The 21,530-nt window shown below is 43.4% G+C and overlaps 1 protein-coding gene across 3 annotated transcripts in view; it reads right to left on the bottom strand.

Annotated features, from left to right (window-relative positions):
* The window catches only part of IQCK (IQ motif containing K), a 632,757-nt gene that overhangs the window by 272,418 nt on the left and 338,809 nt on the right, over nucleotides 1-21,530 (bottom strand). For all 3 annotated transcript variants that reach the window (XM_078665098.1, XM_078665097.1, XM_078665096.1), the window contains exon 11: nucleotides 6,250-6,334. In XM_078665098.1, the coding sequence (XP_078521224.1) occupies nucleotides 6,250-6,334 (85 nt within the window). The remainder of the gene's footprint in view (nucleotides 1-6,249; nucleotides 6,335-21,530) is intronic.

Here is a 21,530-nt window from a genome sequence, read left to right on the forward strand (position 1 = left end):
GATGCCAGCATAAGTACTGTAGGATGCCAGGAGGTGATCATTCTCGGAGTCTTAATCCTCTGTCCATTCATAGTCTTTATAGCCAAGCATTTGAATTGAAAAATCTCCTCCAATGGGCCAAATCTTTGAGCTCTGATGAGGAACTTATAATTACGTTCATCATTAAAAATAGCCTTGACCTTCCCTTTGACTCACAGATGATACTTTCCCATATCATGTGCTTGGTTGGCACCAGAGCTGACTCAATTGATGTTGTTGTCATCAGCTTTGAAATTGGTACTAAAGAAAAAGAGGATGGCATTGTAGCTTGTTTCAACGTTGCCTTAAGACTGTAGAGGCATGTCTTCAGAAGGCATTGGAGTGTGAGCCACCGGAGTCCGCAAGCATGCAGGAACTGCAAAGGGGGTTGTGGAGTCATTCTGAAAAGATCCAGTATCACTAGCCAGAAGGCTTTGACCTGCGCTACTTTGGCCGACAACCAAGACTCTCTAGTCTCATCGTCTTAAATGCCTTGGAGTGGCCCGTTGTCAAGTAAGAATTTGGTGTCTGGGAATGGTATTCAAACTATAAGTGGTCCCAGGAATGGGACTGTTTATTCGAAGGAGAACACTTCTCTTTACAATGCCACTTTTGGTGTTTTTTTTGTGTGGGATGCGCTCTTATGAGAACATCCCTTAGAAGGTGACTTACATTATGGATATAGATCCTGCGGGTCAAAGTAAAAAATAATCTGTTTTCCCACTGCCTGACGGCTTTCACGCGTACGGAGGTGCATAAGTCGCAGGCCACAGTTTCCTGTCCTTACTCCAGACAGGGCCAGACTGGCCATAGCGGGCACCGGGCAATCCCCCGGTGCGCCGCACGGGTGGGGGCCGGTTTTGGGCCCCTGGGGGCCGTTTTTGTTACAGGGCCGATTTTGCAGCATAGCTGCAAAATCGGCCCTGTAACAAAATCGGCCGAAAACCGGCCCCGGAAAAGAGCTCGGCGGCACCTCCAACCCTCCCCCCAGTGGGGAGGGGGCGGCCGAGCACTTTGCCAGGGCCGGTTGTGGTTCCCAGTCCGGCCCTGACTCCAGACATTACATACAGTTTGTGTGTGAGTCCGAAAGGGACAGTCACCGTCTGCAAGGCTTAAAGTCTAAGGTCATTTTTGGAGACTTTTGACATAGTAGCTTTCTAAAGCTGAGGAATTTATAAGTGAGACGCAGACATAGAGACCTCCAAACCACGTCAATGAGGTGCCGAAAAACAAGAACTGACACCAGCGTACTGGTTAGAGCCTAATGTAATCCAGAGGCAGAGTCACGGCTGCCGCTGCGTTTTTTAAGATGGGTGGACTGGAGAGTCATTGGTGAGAAAGTGTTCTGTATCAATCGGAAGCCTGGAAGGACCGTCCATAAGGTGAGGAATCTGCTGGAAGAAGTATCCATTAGAACCACATTCTAGAAAAACACAACAAAGAGTGGAGCTTCATTTTGCCTTATTAGTGTGTAGTAGGAAGTTGTGCTGCAATCTCAGGCAGTGTGCTTCCTGCATTATCGTCTTCTAATCCAATCACACCATGAAAAGAGCTTTACCTTCTGCACCCATTCGCACACAATTCACTGTTATTCACTGAGGCAGAAAGCTTTGACAGAGCTCACCTGTTACCTGCCTCAATCTTGGTTTATATCACTGGGCTCTTACCCATTATTTATTGCTCTGTTGCTTCCTGGCTAGGTTCACACTGTCCAAGTATCCCTAAATACATACATAGAAACGTACATACACAGTTGCCACACGGTGTTCTTCCCACCAAAGCCACACCGTATCTCTAAGTTGCACAAATTTAAGATGGATGCCTGAAGAAAAGTTGAAGAAGACAAAATCCTGGAGAGGACCACTGAAAAAATCTGATGCGGCCCATTCGGTGTGAAAGTGGTAAATTCTGACCCTTAACTCATTGTTCCATTGTTCCCATTAAGAACAAAATTACTTTTCACTGCACATTTTTTATTGCACCTGCCACTTGCGCTCCTTTTGCGAGATGTATTGCACTCTCTCTGCTCACACATTTAGACCCTGGAACCAACTGTCTCCTTTCGACCATGAAGATTCATCACAAAGTAACTCTAACTTGGAAATGCCTTATCGCGTTTCCCCATTCTGAATGTATGTGTTTCCCCTCCTTCTCACAGGTCAGGTTAGCTTAATTCAGTTTTCTTTTTCTGCAAAAGAGATTTCGACTTTGATTCTGGGACAGGATTGCTTTTGACCACATAATCGCAACAAATCCCATCTTCTTACTTGCAACAAATTCAATCAATCAACCAATATAAACTTTAATGAGTCTTTGAAATAAATACCATAAAAGTAAATCATCCTCGATATCAACAATTAACAAGCGCCAGTACCTATATGTTTTGTGTTATGTGTTGAACCTATTAGAACCTAGAACAATCGCAAATACCTACATGTTTTATGTTAAATGTTTAGAAGTGCTAGAAAGCGCAGGCAGCTACCCTCAAATTGTATGCCCCACAAAAAACCTGCAACCAAAACTTAATGACGAGGGCCCCTGTGAGTACAACCGTGAAGTGATGATACATGTTAATTGTCATATATTTGTAATGTGAAAATACCAATAAAAAAACCTTCAAAAAAATAAATAAATAAATACATAGAATAAATACACAGTTAAAAAGGTCCTAAAAAGATATAAAAGATGAAGAATGTCCTACTCTCCAAGGGGGTTTATTCACAGCTGTTTCTCAACCTAACAGCGACTTAAAAAAAAAAGAATGTTAAGAATAATGTCTACCGAAAGCATTTGCAAGTGCGGGGCGAACCTGAGTAAAATTAGCCTTTTTCGGTAAAGGGAGAATATAATGTTTCCTAGGTACTTTATAGAAACTACAACGCATCATAAAATGTGCAGAGACTTATTGTTGCAGCCGCAGGACATACGATTAACAACCCTATTCAGCTCAGCAAAGAACAATATATCATTGTTTTTAATGAAACAAGCCTCTCTTAATCCATCTATCCACCTGCCATTTTCTAGCACATTCGGCAGAATCACCGATTTGTAACTCTCTATGCATATCCAAGGGACCAGTCTAATGTCATATATTGATTCCCATGAGGTAGAAGCAGGCAGTCTTTAAATATCCAAATGGGAAAAAGTGCACGTCAGTGTTAAAATCCTGAAATAAATAATTTCAAGGTTTTTCTACATTGATATTCAGAAAAAAAACTGAAAAAACTTTCAATTGAGAGTATAAATGCAAACTAAGATTGAATATACAGCAACAGAATAAGGCTAGCTGGTGAGACTCACACTTCTCACAATCCATAATACATAATTCAGGCACTTGAGTCTGTTAGCTTCACAATTTACCTTACACCCAACAAACATGGCAAGAAAAAACAAGCATTGGAAATGCAATAGGTCTCGCAGCATTAGAGTTAGTGCTTTTAGAATTGTTTATGGTTTTTTTTTGTAAATCTTTAGCATTTTTGTTTCCTGTAGGCAATGCTAAAGAATTACAAAGAAAAAAAGCCATAAACAAATGTAAAAGCTCTAACTCAAATGCTCCGAGACCTATTGCACTGTGTGAGGGTGAGGGGTTGAGTGTGAGTGAGGGTGAGGGTGAGTGAGAGTGAGGGTGGGTGAGGGTGGGTGAGGGTGAGTGAGGGTGAGTGAGTGAGGGTGAGTGAGGGGTTGAGGGTGAGTGAGAGTGAGGGTGAGTGAGGGTGAGTGAGAGTGAGGGTGAGTGAGGGTGAGTGAGGGTGAGGGTGAGTGAGGGTGAGTGTGAGTTAGGGTGAGGGGTTGAGGGTGGGTGAGGGTGAGGGGTTGAGGGTGAGTGAGGGTGAGTGAGGGTGAGGGGTTGAGGGTGAGTGAGAGTGAGGGTGAGTGAGGGTGGGTGAGGGTGAGTGAGGGTGAGGGGTTGAGGTTGAGGTGTTGAGGGTTAGTGAGGGTGAGGGCGAGTGAGGTGTTGAGGGTGAGTGAGGGTGAGGGTGAGTGGTTGAGGGTGAGGGTAGGTGAGGGGTTGAGGGTGAGTGAGGGTGAGGGTGAGTGAGTGTGATGCTGAGGGGTTGAGGGTGAGTGAGGGTGAGGGTGAGTGAGGGTTTGTAAATGAATAAAGGTAGGAGATGTGACTTAGCTGTTACAGCTGCCAACTTTGGGATTTGGGGACCCAGGTTTGAATTCCGGCCCCGGCGCTTGATTTAACATTGTGCAATTCAGGACAAATTACTTAATCTCCCTGTACCTCCCAAAAAACAGAAATGCAATATGTGCATTGTATTTTTTAATCCCAATTTGATATACAAGACCCTTTACCTATTCCCTGAAGTGATGTATAGCACTCTATTGTTTCCTAGTTAACTTTGCGCTTTAAAATGCCAATCCATACACATATGCACAGAGAAGAATTACATTTAGAGGAAAGGGCCAACGCATGTAAATGTACAGGAGGAGAGATGAGAACAACATGTGTATGTACCGAAGAGAAGGGAAACGTTAATGTACAGAAGAGTAGCACGATAATGTACAGACAGTGGGGGAAGGCGTGTTAATGTAACAGCAAAGACGGAAGCATAAGAGGGTTCTTGAGAGGACGGGAAATACATACATTTATAGCAGAGAGGCCTGGGAACGTACTGGAGGGAATAAGTGGGGATGAATGTGAGTGTACAGGGGAGAAGGAAAGCCTGCAAATGTACAGTAGAAAAGAGACTCGTGCCAAGGTATATTAGGAGGGTTGACTGTAAGTATACAGAAGAGGGCATAGCCTGCAAAAGTAGAGGAGAAGCGTGTGAATGTATAGAAGAGGTGGTAAGCACATGAAAGTATAGAGGGTGACGAGCGAGGCTGGTGGATCATTACGATTAGAGTACATTAGTATATATAGGAAATGCAAACATGCATCTGTACAGGAAATCAGTACTTGTACACATGTAAAGGAGGACGGAGGAGGGCACCCTGTGAACGCAGAGGAGGTGAGTTTGTAATATTACAGGAAGGAGGGAAGCCCGTAAACGAACAGGAGAGTAGGGAGGACAGCTGGATACTGATCTCCGTGCCTTATTGGGGTAAAATATGTAAACTCCCGGAGCTCTTGCCTGCTCCTGACCTTGCTTACATTTTAAAAACAGATTCCCTTTCATGGCAGTGCACTGGCAAACTGTTTAAACATCAGATGGGAATCTTAACGCATCACCAGCAGTTTCTGCACGGGCTATTGCAGTTTAATTGGTAAACCCCGAAAGCCGAGAGCTAGAATTAGATCCTCTACAAACCTACATCAATTACAAGCCCCGGGAGTGTGACAGATTAGAGGTGCAGTAAGGCCCTCCCCTCTGCGTGCTTAGAGCATACCACGGCAGGGAGACGAGGGACCGGTGGATGAGGGCCAGCGAGAGCTCATTAGGACTCGGTGCCGTGGCATGGTGACATTAGACTCCGTGTCTGAGAGGCAGCCTTCGGCACAACGCAGGCACTAAGAACAGCTTTTTAACAACAAGCTCTCGGCATTGCGTGGCGGGAGGGGGCGGGGGGAACGTCGAGGGCAGGCAGGATGACTCAGGGGAGGGGGCGGAGCGGGGCAGAGCGGCATGTGGGTGTGAAGAAGCCGGGCCTTTGAAGTGAAGCTAAGCTTCACTTCAAAGGTGTCGGAGGAATGCGGGCGGCTGTGCACGCGCTTTTAAGCTCAATGCACATGCGCATTGAGCTTAAAAGTCACGGGCACTGCAAGGAATCGCCACGATTCCTTGCAAGTTAGATAAAGAGTCGATGAGCCCCTATAGTCTCGCTTGCTCGATGCGCATGCGCATCGACAGGCGAGACCTAAAAATGCATTGTTTTAGGTTGAAAAGAGCACCTGAAGTCACAGCTGTGATAAGGTAATCATATTTTAGGTGTTAAAATGGGCAGCAAACCTCTGCACTAATCCCATACCTTCATTGGTGTGACAACTGTCAAACCACCACCAAGCAGTAAATCCCCACATCATAAATCGAGAGCTGAAATTGAGAGGTGCAAAGAGGACCAGGTAGAAGACCAAAATATTGTTGTGGTGCACATATGCTGCACAATACGCTACACCTATCCACTGGGAATACTATATCAATGCCAAATAATATGTATGTAGTTATGTCAAGTCAAGTAATCGATCAAGTAATTGATCATTACCCAAAGTCTCCCACACCAGGCTTTAGATGATGTACAGTAGTCTACTGCACAGGAAACATTGTTGATGGCTCATACCTTATAACCTCTCCAGAAAGACTGAATAATCAAGGCTGCTTCTTCATCTTCTAACAACAGGGACAAAGGAATTGGTGGTCTTGGACTGTAAAGGAAAACAAGATCATTGATCAGAACACGCTTCAATTTAATTTACTCATCTGCTAAATATCCCCTAACAATCAGGTAATACAGTGATAGGGCTGCTCAGTACTATTTGAAAGGCTGGAAGTCCTCTGAAATACACTTAATACAATAATACTATATAGCAAGCATATTTGAATGTTTCCCATCCAAAGTAACCTCTTATTATCTTGTATTTTATTACCTCTACCTTCAGAAGAAGGCGGAGACAGGCAGTGTTATGGCACCGCTTATGCAGCCAAAGCAGGTAAACTATTAATCCAAATGTACCACATTCCTTCCCATTGTGCCAACCAGTGACAATTTCATCAGCCTGTTGAACTGGCAAATAGAAATCTTGAAGACGTAAGGTCCTGTTGAAGTCAAAGGGCTGCTGGAAGGCTTAGTCATACTATCATTTACCCATACGCAAAGCAATGCATTGCACAACCACTGACTCGTTTCTGGCATGTGTTCTGGCCATCATGGTTCTTGAGAAGTACTGTAGGGCCTCTAACTAGGGTTTTGTACTGAGAAGGCAAAGACTTGCCTCTTGGTCAGTAACAAGTGTTACTACTACACTGCCTACATGCAGTATTATGGAGTCCAAAGTACTGCATGCTTTCATACATCGGGTATTAAAGGAAGCAGGTGCCTCGAGGAACATGGTTTTCACGGGCAGGGTTGGGACTAGGCCACCTCAAATTTTCCTTCTAGTTCTGCTAGCATAGTATAGCAGTGAGCAGGGAATAATATGCTTTTGAATACCTTATATCACATGAGCCAAGTGGGGGTCAGTAAGAGGAGCCTGTCAGTTTGTGAATTCTCTGGACCCTTCACCGACATCACCTTTTGGAGCGGCTCACATCAAAAGGCCTTGCTACGACTCCATGGAATTATATTTCTACCCCTAAGTGAGGAGTAGAAATGTAATGTTGTAGTCTGCAGCCCATAAGCGGTGGAGTAAACTGGGCCTGCAATGGTAGCAGGAGATATTTCAGTCTGCTGTGAGTTTTACTCACATCTGTGCACCAGTCCTGCACCACAACACACTAGCACAATGGAATGTGTTATACAGCAGGCACACATCATACTCAGCCGCGGCCCATGCATATAAAAGCAGTGGGGCCGGGTGGGGTGGGATTTAGACAGACGACGATGAGGAAAAATTATTTATTTATTTAATTTTCCCTTGTGGTCGTCTGTCGAATCCCCCCCCCCCCCCCAACCCGGCCCCACCGTCTCACCGCGCTTACCTGCAAGGGCCGCTACTCATCATACTGCATTCCTACGTGAATAATGAACGCAGCGAGATGCGCCTGCAACACTGATTATCTGTCCCCGAGCACCCATTTTGTGCTGGGGCATTTGCACGTGTACATATTCACTCTGCATATCAGCATATGTCAAAAGGCACTTCTACAACTCTCTGCTAGCACTGACAAGGAAAAAATTTTCACGAGTCTTCTCCTCTCTGCTTTAGATCTGTCATCTAAGGCTAAAGTGTAGTCTTGTCTGAAGTAGGAAGTTTACACCACTGTCACCCTAATAACAAAACTATTTGTTGCCAGGTGCACCAAAGAGTCAATACTCACCTTCAACTGAGCATTATCAGAAATCACAATTGCATCCTTACACCACAATATGGCCCTTGAGCACATAAAAAAGGTTTTGAAGGTCTACCCTCCTAAATAAACAACTTTGGATTTCAACAATCTGTTCAACTGCCAGTTAACCTCATCCTGCCTAATTTAAGTCAAAGTTCTAGGAACGCGGATAAACAGGCAACTCAAAGTTACCGCAAGGATACAACCACAGTACAAGACCATCAGTAGATGTGATGTTGACCAAGAAAGAGAGATCACCCTGATGAACATACAGACTGCTCGATTGACCCCCAGACATACCTGAAAATGGAATGCACAAACAGTCTCATAAACATAACCACATGTGTGTCTAAAATGCATTTCTGGATGAATATATAAAGCCAAAATTCATCTGCCAGAAAAGAGAGCTTTGAGTTCTCCCACCCAGACAAAACTGTGAACTAGCACCACACTGATATGTACATCTGACCAAAATGCGAACAGAAAAAAAATAAAACATAGCATTTCAAAGTGAAAAACAAACTAAGTGAGAAATAAAACAAAGGAGTAATACAACTTCAAAATTGAAACAACTAGTTAATGACAGCCAATCGTTTAGCCCAAATTGTAGATTTCTGTGCCTTATGAATGTTCCTGGTTTAACAATTTATTTTCAGCCCTCTTATTCATTTATATTAGCGCCAAAGAGAATAAGGAAGCAGAAGAAAATTTTGTTTGGGGTTTCCCTCCTTTGGGCTATTTTAGACTTAATATACTTGGAAAGGAGGTAAACACAATCCTGACTAGATGGTGGAAACCTCAAGTGTCATTAAAATTGGTAAAGAGCCAAAACGAGATAAAAAATGATTCCACCTAACAAGCAATGAAACAGTTTGGACAGAGATGTTGATATTGTTATTATATGGAATACCCCTAGTAGGTCCTTTTACACAAGTTGGTCCTTTGATGATTAGATGATGCTCTAAATTATGGGTGCTCTCAAACATTTTCTCAAGAGGCAAAAGTTTTGTCTGTGGGTACCATTAACCCCAGTGGAGCGGCAGTACGGTGGGTGCAGGGGTAGCAAAGCATATACATCTAATGGCTGAATTGAACAATGTGAAACTAGAAAACCTGGTATTAATTCCGGTGTCCCAACATTACACACAAATTGTGTGATCCTAAGCAATTGTTTTATTTCACTTTCCCTCCTTTTTGTTCAATATCACATAAATGAAGACCTTGAAATACATGACTTCAGGATGTGCTTTGTGCAAAACCTTCGCCTGTGTTTGGTGTACTAAACCATAATATTGTTCAAAGAGTGCACATAACAACTCATTTGCCTCTAAGTTCACTATTGACTTTGTTGTAAGGATGGGAATGGAAGAATTAATGTTTCTAAATTCATGTTTTAAAACAATCACTTTTAAATCATACTTCTCTATGCGCTGATATAATCTGATTTGCTAAGGTGAAAAGGTTCTGCGTGCTAATGAAATACACTTTTTGAATTTTGAAGAGACTTTGTCATATTTTTACACTTTTGCTGCAAAATGTCTTTAAAAATGAAGGTGTTCCTAAAGTTAAGCAGTGAAGGGCTCCCTAGCTACTTCCTTTCTTTAACTCCAATTAACCTTTGAATAAATGCTTGCCTGCTTATTTAACATTTTGTTATTGTTAGTGCTGAGTCGAGTAAATAGCAGCCCAGTGCTGCTGTTGACCAAGCAGCCGCATGTAAAGGTCAGGAGGTCCGACTGCGCCTCCCTGGCCGTACTTTGAGTATCAATGCTCTAGATCAATAAAGTAACCAATAACATAGTTGCTAATAGTTAATTGTGGTCACCTAAGCAGAAATTCAATCGCATATGGCTGTGATGAAGGAGAAGTGAACTTTGCATGACACCGTTGCATGTTGCTAATGCTACTTAACAAGGTAGAGGACAGTAATCTTGGGAACGCATTAGGGATTCATACTGCCAGACGTTATAACTATAGAGATAGGTTTAGAAGCTCAGTTGAGAGAGGAACTGATCTTTATGCTTATGATGTCAAGAGGGAGCCTGTACCGTAATCTGAGACCATTGTAGAAGAAGGCTCACCCTCCCTTTCTTGATATTTTTATCCAGCGAACTAAAAGATCATGCATTTCTGGGATAACAGTGCATAGTGGAGTACACTAAATTGTTGTAAATTGCATAAATGACGGGCGCAGTCCATTTTTTGCTTCATGAGTCCCACACAGCACACCATGCTATGCTATCCTCTTACTTCACTTCTCTTTATCATAAATTGATGGAGACTAAGCAAATGCTGTGTTACATGTTTTCTAGAAAAAGTTGAAAACTTTACAAATACCTGCTGCGTAGCGTTTAGCAAAAGACCAATCCAGTATTCACAAGGAGGGAGTGAAGAGTGAGTGTTCCAGAAAAATTCCCTTCTAGAAAAAATGTTTCAGTGAGCATCCATGCTGGCAGGAATGTTTTGACTACTAAAAATCACAGCAACCCTCCCACCCATGTGACTGTGCATAATTACAAAAAATAAGGACACAGATTTGCACAACAGTGTTAATGTCAGGATATCTAGTTGAAATAATACAAAGGACCTTATTTATATCCTGGCGGGCAGCCCGTTATACCACCAGAGTAAATTACTCCATCACCTTGGATGAAGTACCGCCCACCACATTTATGAATGACCCCCAAGCAGGTGGTCATTTATAAAGCATTGGCAGGAACCACAGTGAGTGGGGTTCTTGTGAATGCTTTTTACAGTCTGCTCCTGGGCTCTGTCAACATGACGGCGCCCTGCATCGAAAAAATGTATTCTTTTTTATTTTCAAAAAGAAAATCTGAAAGCGGGTTTTTCCTTTTGAAATCTGAAGGCGGTTTTTCCTTTTGAAAATAAGAAATGAAATACTTCCCTTGCCATGGCATTTAGCAGTTTTCACTACCCCTAACCACCAGGGTTTTCCCGGCGGTGACAGGCAGTGAAAATTGAGATCCCTTTTGGGCATTTAACAACATAACTAGGGTCGGATTGGTAAGGCGGGCACTCTGGCAAAGGACGAGGGGCCAGTATCGAAGTTTCAGCTGTGGGCTGCTTTTTTGGCAGCCTTGGGGGCCGATTTGGGCTGGTTCTGGAGTGTTCAGATGTCGCCAGCGGCCCAGTGGGGCCCGGAGTGGCCTTTCTGGAGGCTTCCATTACCTCCCTTTTATCAACAGGCAGAGGTGTCACTACCTTTCTCTCCCTGGGCTGGCCAATTAATGTTTGCATACTGAGCGGGGGCAGGGGGCCTGAGCAGAAGTGGCCTCACTTGTTTTCAGGTGTGTATAAAACTGCGCCGAAGCAGTGTTTTGCGGAAAGGCAATATGCAAATGTGAGCCACTTTTTTTGCGTGCCCGGGTCGATTTCCAATCCCAATTCAACCCTGAACATAACAATTTTACCCAGATGGTATTAATGTCCCCAACTCATGGAGAAGGTCATGAATTTGCAGCAAGAAACAAAATCCTAACACACACTTAAAGGTCGTTCAACCAATCGAAAGAATGATTCCTTTTTTGTTATCTTTTCTGTCCATATTCGTTTATTTAATGTACACAAGTTGATAGCTGAATCCCAAACATGTTTCATTTCTTTTAAAGCCTTATGTTTTCTTCTAATGAGCCATATAATAGTAAATAAAAAAAGAAGTGAATGGGCAGGCTATGAAAACCTCATCCGGGCAAGACATCGAAAGGCTCTGTCGCAGTTCTATCTTTGAGACACTGGACACCTCTTACACACCAGAGTACTTCCAGCAAGCTTTCACAGACCATGAACACAGGTAAATTCGTTTTATTAGCTCTTCGCCCTATCAATTATGGATCTCAACCCTGCCTGGGCGAGATGGGATGAGGCAACATCTTGCAGATTATGCAACTACAGCAGAGAATCCTGGCTTCACCTGTTGTGCTGTTGCCCCAAACATACTAGCAACCGCCACCGTCTACTATTCCTTTAATTCCGATAATGGCACAGCCGATGTGCGCCAAATTTACTTTTGCTCTCCCTCTCATGGGACTAGAGACATCACACATTGAACATCCCAAGGGTCACTAGCAGTACACAAGTTCTAAAAAAAAGAAGTGGGGCGACGCTGACGTCACAACAGGAAGTGACGTCACGAAAGGTGGCTTGCACCATCAGACTCATTGCCTCCCCTCGCTCACCCCTTAGATGCGATTGCATCAGAGAAGCCAGTGCGTGACATACAGCTGAGACACTTCATGTGTACTGTATTTTACAGATCAAAGGAGGTGTCACTACGGCCGTGAACAAGCACGCACATTAGACTCTGGAAATACGTGGGGGGACGCCGTACACCCGTGGTACCCCGACTCGAGCCCTGGTCACCAGTAAAGTCATCCCAGCCCTGGTGGGCAGGCTCACTGCAACATAAACACTTTGTTTTCTCAAAATTTCTTACACCAACCCTGTGGACGTTTTTCATACAGAGTAGCTGGAATGCAGTATCAGATTAGACGAAACCCACCATGTTCTTTTCCTTTAAGAATCCTGAAGTCGTTAATACATTATCAAAGCAACAATGGGCTAGTTTCAAAGTATCTCAAGAATTTTTCCCTTTTTAGGGCTCGCTGTAACTGCATCCGAAGGATGCGTCCAGCTGGGAGTCTTTTAGTTACCTAACTCGGGGGAATGAGGGACAAAACGGTGTTAGGAGCTTGGATTTGGGTGCGCGAACGCGCACGCCCAGCCCGGCGCTGTGCACGTCCCCTGCCACAGATTCCCTGAACACAGACATACACACATGCACACGCAGGCAGGAAGGCACACACACACACACACACGCGCGCGCGCACCCCCCCTACTTCCACGACTCACCGGCGGCCCCCCCCGCACACACACAGGAGCGCACCTACACACACGCACGCACGCACACACACACACACATACAGAGACCACCGCCATACAAGCCCCCCGCTCCCCCCGCTCCCTCTCACCGCTCCCGGTTTCCTTCCCGTTCTGGCTCCACAACCGGACTCCAGAACCCAATCAGAGGCCGATCACCCTGCGCAAGATAGCGGCCAGGACAAAGGACAGACGAGAACATTGTGAAGCAGTGCGCGTGCGCAGCTTAAGGTCACGCCTACTAACATGCCGCTCTCCTGGACTTATTGACTTCTTGTTCCGTCCTGGCCGACACCTTGCTGCTGTTTTCGGACAGTTTTTCTGAAAACTAGCCCTCCTTCCTTTCCGTCGACCTTTAACCCCTTATCCCCGTGGTTGATTCTGCTTTCCCTTCTCTCCTTACCCTTGCATCCCTCCCACCCTCCCTTTGTGCCTTAGAGTATATCCAGTCATATCCCTCCCTATGTATATAGAGATAACTCTAATCACTAGTATATGCAGTAGACCGTTGTGCTCTCTTCCATTTCTAGGTGACTCTTAGAGTATATCCATGTGTATCCCCTCCCTATGTATATAGAGATAACTCTAATCACTAGTATATGCAGTAGACCGTTGTGCTCTCTTCCATTTCTAGGTGACTCTTAGAGTATATCCATGTGTATCCCCTCCCTATGTATATAGAGATAACTCTAATCACTAGTATATGCAGTAGACCGTTGTGCTCTCTTCCATTTCTATGTGACTCTTAGAGTATATCCATGTGTATCCCCTCCCTATGTATATAGAGATAACTCTAACGACTAGTTGCCTATGTTTATATCCATGTGTATCCCTTCCCTATGTATACAGAGATAGCTCTAATCACTAGAATATGTAGTAGTCTGCGTTGCTCTCTGCCCTTCCTATGTGACTTTTAGAGTATATCCAGTCTTACCCCTTCCCTATGTATATAGAGATAACTCTAATCACTAGTTTATGCAGGAGTCCGCTGTGCTTTCTACCATTCCTATGTGACTCTCAGAGTATATCCATGTGTATCCCCTCCCTAAGTAGATAGAGATATCACTAATATATGCCTAGATTTTATCCATTTGTATCTCCTCCTTGTGTGACTCTATCGCTTGTACATTTGAATTTTTTTCTGTCTGTACCTTTTTATAACGCATGTAATCCTAAGTCTTTTTATAACGCATGTAACCCTCAATCCGTATGTTTCAACTGGTTCTTATGTAAGTCAACAATTTGCAAATTATTTTTGTACCGTCAGTCCTTATGTTTGAAACTGGGTCCTATGTAAAGCGCTCTGACACCTTCGGGTAAAGTTCGCGCTATATAAAATCGCATAAATAAATAAAAATAAATAAATTTCAGCAGTTCCCTGATGTTTGGAGATAGGTGGATGATTGTCAAAGGCTCCGCATTTCACCCGGCCTGTCCCTTTAAGAGGAGGCTGGGCGCCTCCCTCCTCGGTTTGCCAATGGGATCTTTCTCGACTTCTGACAGAGGCTGAGATAAGAGACCTGAGGAGATTATCAGCCTTTGAGGGGGTCACGTGAGCGCGCCCCATCCAGAGGAACAGTCCGGACACCCCCCCCGCAGCATTCACACCAGAGCGAGCTAAAGGGGTGTCCTGCACTCATGTGGAACCCCCAACCTCTCCTCCTTTTCAGCCTGGGGCTTGTTTAATCTGTAGTCACGCCCAGCGGAGTGCTAGGTTTTATTTTTGCTGTTCCCCGTTTCGATGGACAGCATCCATCTGGAGAGTGTCACCCCCTTTCTCGCAACCAGTTGAGGCCAAGGTAATCATCTGACTTGAATACGGCTCTGCTCATCTCATGGCTTCCAGAGACAAACATTTGGAATGCAATAGGTCTTGCATTTACACATGTTTAAGCTATTGGCATTGTAAATTACAATGCCTTTTATTTATGTTTTAAAAATAAAAACATAAATAAAAGGCATTGTCATTTACAGTGCCAATAGCTCAAACTCTCGTAAATGCGAGACCTATTGCATTGTAAATGCTTGTTAAACTAAGGGTCACAAGCTGATGCAGTCCGGCCCCTGTGGCGTCATGTGTGCAATTCAAGCACCTCAGACTTTTTCTACCTCAGTGCACACCCCCGTGGCTCTGGCTACAATTTTCACGCAATAATACGAGTGATAACATTTCACGATTTCCTATCTTTTAATAATTTTAACTCTACTCACAAAGGTTGCTTACTTTTAAGAAATATCACAGACTGCATTTTATATTTTTTATAAGCTTTAATTATTGCTTCTTATTGGATATATGAGATAGTACTGTGTATTGTAGTTTACATGTAATGATTTTAATTAATTGAACATGAATAAAATTCAACTTAATAGTAAATAATTAAATAGCAAATAAATAAACAATGTGCAATAATGTTCTACAGGGCTGGCTCCTAATGGAAAGAGGTGCTTCTAGACGATCCATAGTGATAATACAGTGTAAACCTAAAACCATAAACAACTTTAAAATCATGATTTTGAAAAGCTGAATAAAAGAGGCACTTCTTTTATTAGGAGAACGATTCACATGCAGGCTTGTTTTCTGCTAAGTGCAACATTATATATATATCTTTTGTGCAAACTTGTTTGATATTGGGGTGAAAACTCTAGTGTTGATAAAATGGTGTTACTGTGAGCTGCCCCTTGAAAGTAAGCTCTCACCCCTGAAGATTGTAGCAGCGGAGCAGGGAAATATGTCGGAGGAGGCACAGCCTGGTGCCATTACTCTGTGATTGGCCCTCAAAGAGTATAGAATAAAGGGAAGCGATGGAGCAGTGAGATGGCTGTGTGATGGTGGCATGTGCTATTGTTGTGGTGGGAAGACCAGAAGGCCAGGGGTTCAAGGGCCAGCCATGCTACCCGCTGTGTTGTAGCACTCACCCTTTGTTGCCCAGTGAAGCTTCCAACAGAGGTGTATTTATACGCTCTTTCCGAAGATAGGACAACTCAGGGGTAAGCATGCCATAATAGACTCACTCATGCAAATCCCCTCAAAAATGGTTAAACCTGGGTGTGTGTATACCTCCAGAGGCAATCCAGATAAAAGAACTCTGGAAAATAAAACGAGCCTCTTCCTTAGGAGCGTGACAAAGAGCATGCACAATTGCTCTTTTACTTAGGGCATTCACCAACAGCTACTCACTCTAGTCAGCAGACCTTTTCTACTAATATTCCTACTATTTAAACTGTTGCCAAAGTTCATGTGGTTGACTAGGGATGCCCCAGTAACGCTATAGCATACTTTAATTTGACAACACTGACAGAATACACATTAAACCTCATATGTCACACTCACAATTAGGGAACAACTCTGATGTTGAGCTATTACATAAGACTGAGTAGAATGTCTTTAAAAGGTCCAGATCAAACCTATCTGGAGAGAGTAGTATCTGAATCACTATTGACCACTCTTTCATCCACCCTGCTACTCTAACCACCACAACAGATACCCTAAGCTGGCAATTAAATAAATTAGAATCGCATTGCAAATAGATTTATTGCAATCTATAGCAAATGAAGTAGCCATAATTGATTTTAATTACAAAGTTTGCACAGAAAAGTAATCAGTGTGGCGGTACACAACTGGACTTTGTAAAATTCTGGTTGTTCAGAAATAGAAGAAAACATTTGTTTGCTGCCTCAGATGCTCCAAATGGAAGTTTAAAATGCATAAATATTCGAAACAGAAGCAAATTGACAGGTAAAGTAGGAACAAGTAACAATTCACTCCACTTCAGCGCATAATGACCCTGAAGATGACAGTGGGGTGACCCAACACCAACTGACAATCAGCCCAAAACAAGGTAAGAAGGAAAACAAATTGGATAGTAATGACTTGAGACCACAGCTCTCTATAAAGGAGAAAAAGAAGCTAAGAAAAAGAAAAACAACTTTGACCACTACATTGAAAGCTTGTGTCATGTGGTTACCTACCATTAGGAATAGTTTTGCAACTTGAAGAAATTTCTGGATTCACATGCTGTGCATTATTTCAACATTTAGCGGTTGGTCTTCTTTCTAGCCCATGTCATTTCCTTTCGGGTGTTGTCGGACATTTTTTGGTAAGTCCATCTTCCTGTGATGTCAGAAGTATAGCATGGAATCCTCATAAGTGGGTCACCATCTTCAGATCCTCTTTTCTCCTTTGGGGACTCCCCTTGTTCTTTGGGTTTCCTACTTTTTCACACCTACTTCCAATGCCACTATGTTGTGCATTTGTTTTATAGCAGTGTTCTCACTCCTGCTGGGATGAAAAAAGTATTTTCTAACAGGTGTCCCACCTGCACCTCCGTGTTCTGTGAATGTATGTTTGGAGGATCATGAAGCTGCCATACAGATGTTTATAAAACTGTTGGGAGGTGAAGGCTAGTGCTCCCACTTTTTAGGTCTCGCCTAGGCAGTGCTTGCACTGTCTCTTTGTGACATGCTGGATTCAGTATATATATTTTTTGGTATAAACAATGGTTCTGTTGGGTATGCAACCTGATTACTTCAAAATGTGAATAAATGATTCCAAGTTTTGATTAGTCATATGGTTACTTAAGACAATACTCCACTTAAAACATGTTCAGAATGCAAATCCAAACCAAAGAGAGAGCAGGGTAACAATATATTTTTAATTTACACATGAAAATTAATCAACAAATCAAAAAATATATATATAGTGTATACAAAACGGCGCTTTAAATAGAGTGATTATATTGTGATATATAGTGCACTAGTGACATACACATGGTGATTTATATACAGGTGAGTGAAGGAGAGGGAGGGGAAAAGGAGAGGGAGGGGAAAAGGAAAGGGAACAATCTTTTGGCCAGTTTTGGTATTCAATTATAATTCATCCAGTATGCCACTTCAGTTGGCCTTGGTTAACAGGATATTATATGCTGATCCAATGGTTTGAATATTGTCGACATTTCGACCCTTTGGACGCCTTAATTGTGGGTCTGTAGCGGGTCTTCTTCAGGACATGGGGTAGGATGGGGTAGTGATATGGCGCTTGTTGGTCAAAAAGGTAAGCCATCAGGAAAGGATTTGCATGGAGTTGACATAACTGTATGAAATGAGCGACAATGGTTAATTATGCACTCACCTAAGGGCCCCTTCGTGAATTGGACCCCAGAATAATGCTGTGGAAGAATCGCCAATTCTTTTGGGATTCAGGCGTTGAGGAGATTCGAATCTGTTAAATAAAGTCAAGGGAAGCGTATGGTAATGCATGTTCCATATCGCTTAGTGTGTTGTTCCGTCAAGGTAAATCACTAAATACATTGCTGTTGGATTCTAAGCCCAATCCAACTTTGTAACGCTAAGATCACACTCACCCTGTTGCTGAGACTAGCGGGTCCCTGTACGATCTTAACCACTGGTCACGAGACTAGAAATCGTGGAGCTCATTATTTCCATTGGAGGCCGTTTTGTATACAGTATATATATATTTTTTGATTCCTTGATTAATCTTCATGTGTAAAAAACAGGGTGTTTATGAATGTCTTAAGTAACCATATGACTAATCAAAACTTGGAATGATTTATTCACATTTTGAATGAATCAGGTTGCATACCCGACAGAACCATTGTTTATACTAAACTGTATTGCCCAGGTTCTGATGGATACTGGGTTACCCCATAGCGAGTTACATTACAAAGTGCAGATGAATACCTGCAAGGGTGTTTTACTCTCATTAATTGTTGTTTGTCTGAATGATCAATTACATTGTTTTATTCTGTTAAAACCTAATGTATATTTGAATATGTCCGACAAGGAAACCTTGTCCTACAGTGATGAGTATATAGCCAGACTAATTCAGGATCAGGGTGCGTCTAGCTTTCTCTTGGGAACGAGAGAACACCATCAGATGCTGGTCTAAGTGCCAAACTAGCCAAACAAGAGAGATTGGAGAAAAAATGTATTAGATTACGCCTGCATGGGCATGTATTGACAAAGTACTTGGAAACTAATATAATACCGAAAGGCCTCCAGGTGCGTAACGAACCAGCTATCTTTATAGACGTACCCAAATTCCGAGAGGGCTTTAGTTACGTGGCAAACAACTGCTCCAGGCACTGGATGGTGCTTGGAGCAGAGACAGCCATCGAGTACGTGAAGAAATTGACACAAGAGATTGCAGAACTTAAGAGCGAGATATTGGGGATTCAGCACTCACGAATGTCAAGGAGGCATTGGAGCGTGCAGAAAAGACCCTATCTGAGTTTAACACGATCACACTCGGTAGGAAGCTAGACAAACTCAGCAAGGACGTAAAGAATTACGACAAGAGACAGACATATCCCTATCTTGCAGACGACTACTATCAGCAAGATAACCAGGGATTCTACACGAACAGGGGCAGACAGGGTCCACAAAGGTTTAACACCTTCTCAGACTCGTCTGTAGGAAGCAGCTCAGACTCAGAGACTGATAGACCCTCTATGCAGATTACCAGGGTCCCCATCATTTTTTCGGGGACGGCCTCTCCAGGGGGAACAGAGGCGGGGGGGAGGAAACAGAATTGGGAATGACCCAGGCGATGGGGAGGGGAAGACCCACACAGGAAACCCCCCGAGTCAGATTCTACCAGCCAGTGACACATGGAGAGATTCCCACAAGGAGGCAAACCTACAGATGGTAGTCGTCCATATAGAAGAACACACTACTGACATGCTAACTATCAGACCACAGATCATTCTCCCTCCCAGCAGAGATGGCCCAACACCTGCCATCGACGGGGCTACCAGACAAGCACAGGATAACTGCATCATTATAGAGAACACGCCCGTCCCAGTAGAAGGCGAGATGCCTAATACAACACAAACGAGAACGGATGGGTTGCGCTTGGACCCAGTTATTAATTTATCCAACTACACCATGACCGGTGCTGAAATGGGTATTTTGGCCAAAGGACTATCTTATGTACCAACAGCTATACCAGATTCTTTCCAAGTCAGACTGGATTTGCAAAGGTTCTTTCGCAAGATTAGATTAAAATACTTCTTTACCAAAAATATCTTCACGCCAACACAGGCAGCAACTACCTTCAGGCCACCTTCCACTTGCACGCCAGCATCTTTTATGATGAGCGACAGAATACTGGCCTTTGAAAAGATTGTCTTGGAAGACACCATGCATTTGATGGAAGAGAGAAAATATATAAAATACAATACAAGTAAAGAGGAGAAAGTGGCACTTCATGAACTTGCAAAGAATGATGCCATAGTGATAAAGGCGGCGGATAAAGGAGGGGCAACAGTGGTCCAAAATACACAGGACTACATTAGCGAGATTGAACAGCAGCTACATGTACAGGACAGTTACCACAAGTTTCCAAAAGACCCTACAACAGAGATCAAAGCACTTATAGAGGTAACCACCCAGGCTGGAGTGGATGAGGGGTTCCTGAGCCAACATGAACGCGATTTTCTTAACCAACAAGAACCCAGGATACCTACCATATATACCCTTCCGAAAGTGCACAAGAGACTGGAGAACCCGCCTGGCAGACCGATAGTTTCTGGCTATGGATCAATCCTTGAACCTTTGAATCAATTTATTGATCATTTCTTGCAACCCTGGGTGCCAACTACAAAGTCCTACGTGCGAGACAGTATGCACATTATCCAGCTACTTGAAGGCCAATCTTTTGATGGTAGCAAACAAATACTGGTTACACTGGATGTATCATCTTTATACACGTCCATCCCTCAAGACAGTGCAATAGAAGTCATTAGAACTACACTCAACAGAAGAAGTAGACCGCACTGGAGCCCGACTGAATCTCTGATCAAGCTACTGGAAATAGCGATGAAGAGGAACTACTTTGTCTTCAGAAGGCAATTTTATTATCAATGCAAGGGAGTGGCCATGGGCGCAACATATGCCCCGAGCCTGGCAAATATATTCATGGACAAATACGAGGAAGAACACTTGTCTGACCTGACCAATCCTTTTCTAGATAAAATTGATGTATGGAAACGCTACATCGATGATGTTTTGATGATTTGGTCAGAGGATGAAAATGAGCTGAATGAGTTCCAGGTTTGGCTGAACAATAGGAGCAGAGACATTCAGTTCACTATGGCCCAAAGTAGGGAATCAATTTACTTTCTGGACCTGACTTTCCAAGCTGAAAATCGATTATTATACAGTGACCTATATCGCAAACCCATGGAGAGGAACACGTTACTGATGTACGGATCTCACCACCCAAGAAACCTGAGGGACAACTTGCCTTATGGGCAGTACTAAAGACTCAGTCGGAACTGCTCTCAAAGAAAAGACTTTTTTCTGGAAGCTGACGATCTGACCACAAGATTGAAGAACCGTGGATACCCCTCTGGTTTATTGAAACGTGCCAAGAAGCGTGCCTGGTACCAACCGAGAGACGAGCCACTGGAGACCAAAGAAAAATCCAAAGAACCCAGTGGTATTGTGTGCGTCACCACATACAATACAAGGAGCAACGATATATAAAAAAGATCATTAAAAAGTATTGGAACCTGGTGGAAGGGGAACTACAGATGGCACAACAACCCGTGTTTGTCATCAAGAGGGGAGAGGGGTTGGCCTAACGGCTAAGGCACTCGGCCTCGGACCTGGGGATCTGGGTTCGAGTCTCGGTAACGACGCCAAAAAAAAACCTCC

Source organism: Lissotriton helveticus, chromosome 10, assembly GCF_964261635.1.
Source record: "Lissotriton helveticus chromosome 10, aLisHel1.1, whole genome shotgun sequence".
NCBI classification, from domain to species: domain Eukaryota; kingdom Metazoa; phylum Chordata; class Amphibia; order Caudata; family Salamandridae; genus Lissotriton; species Lissotriton helveticus.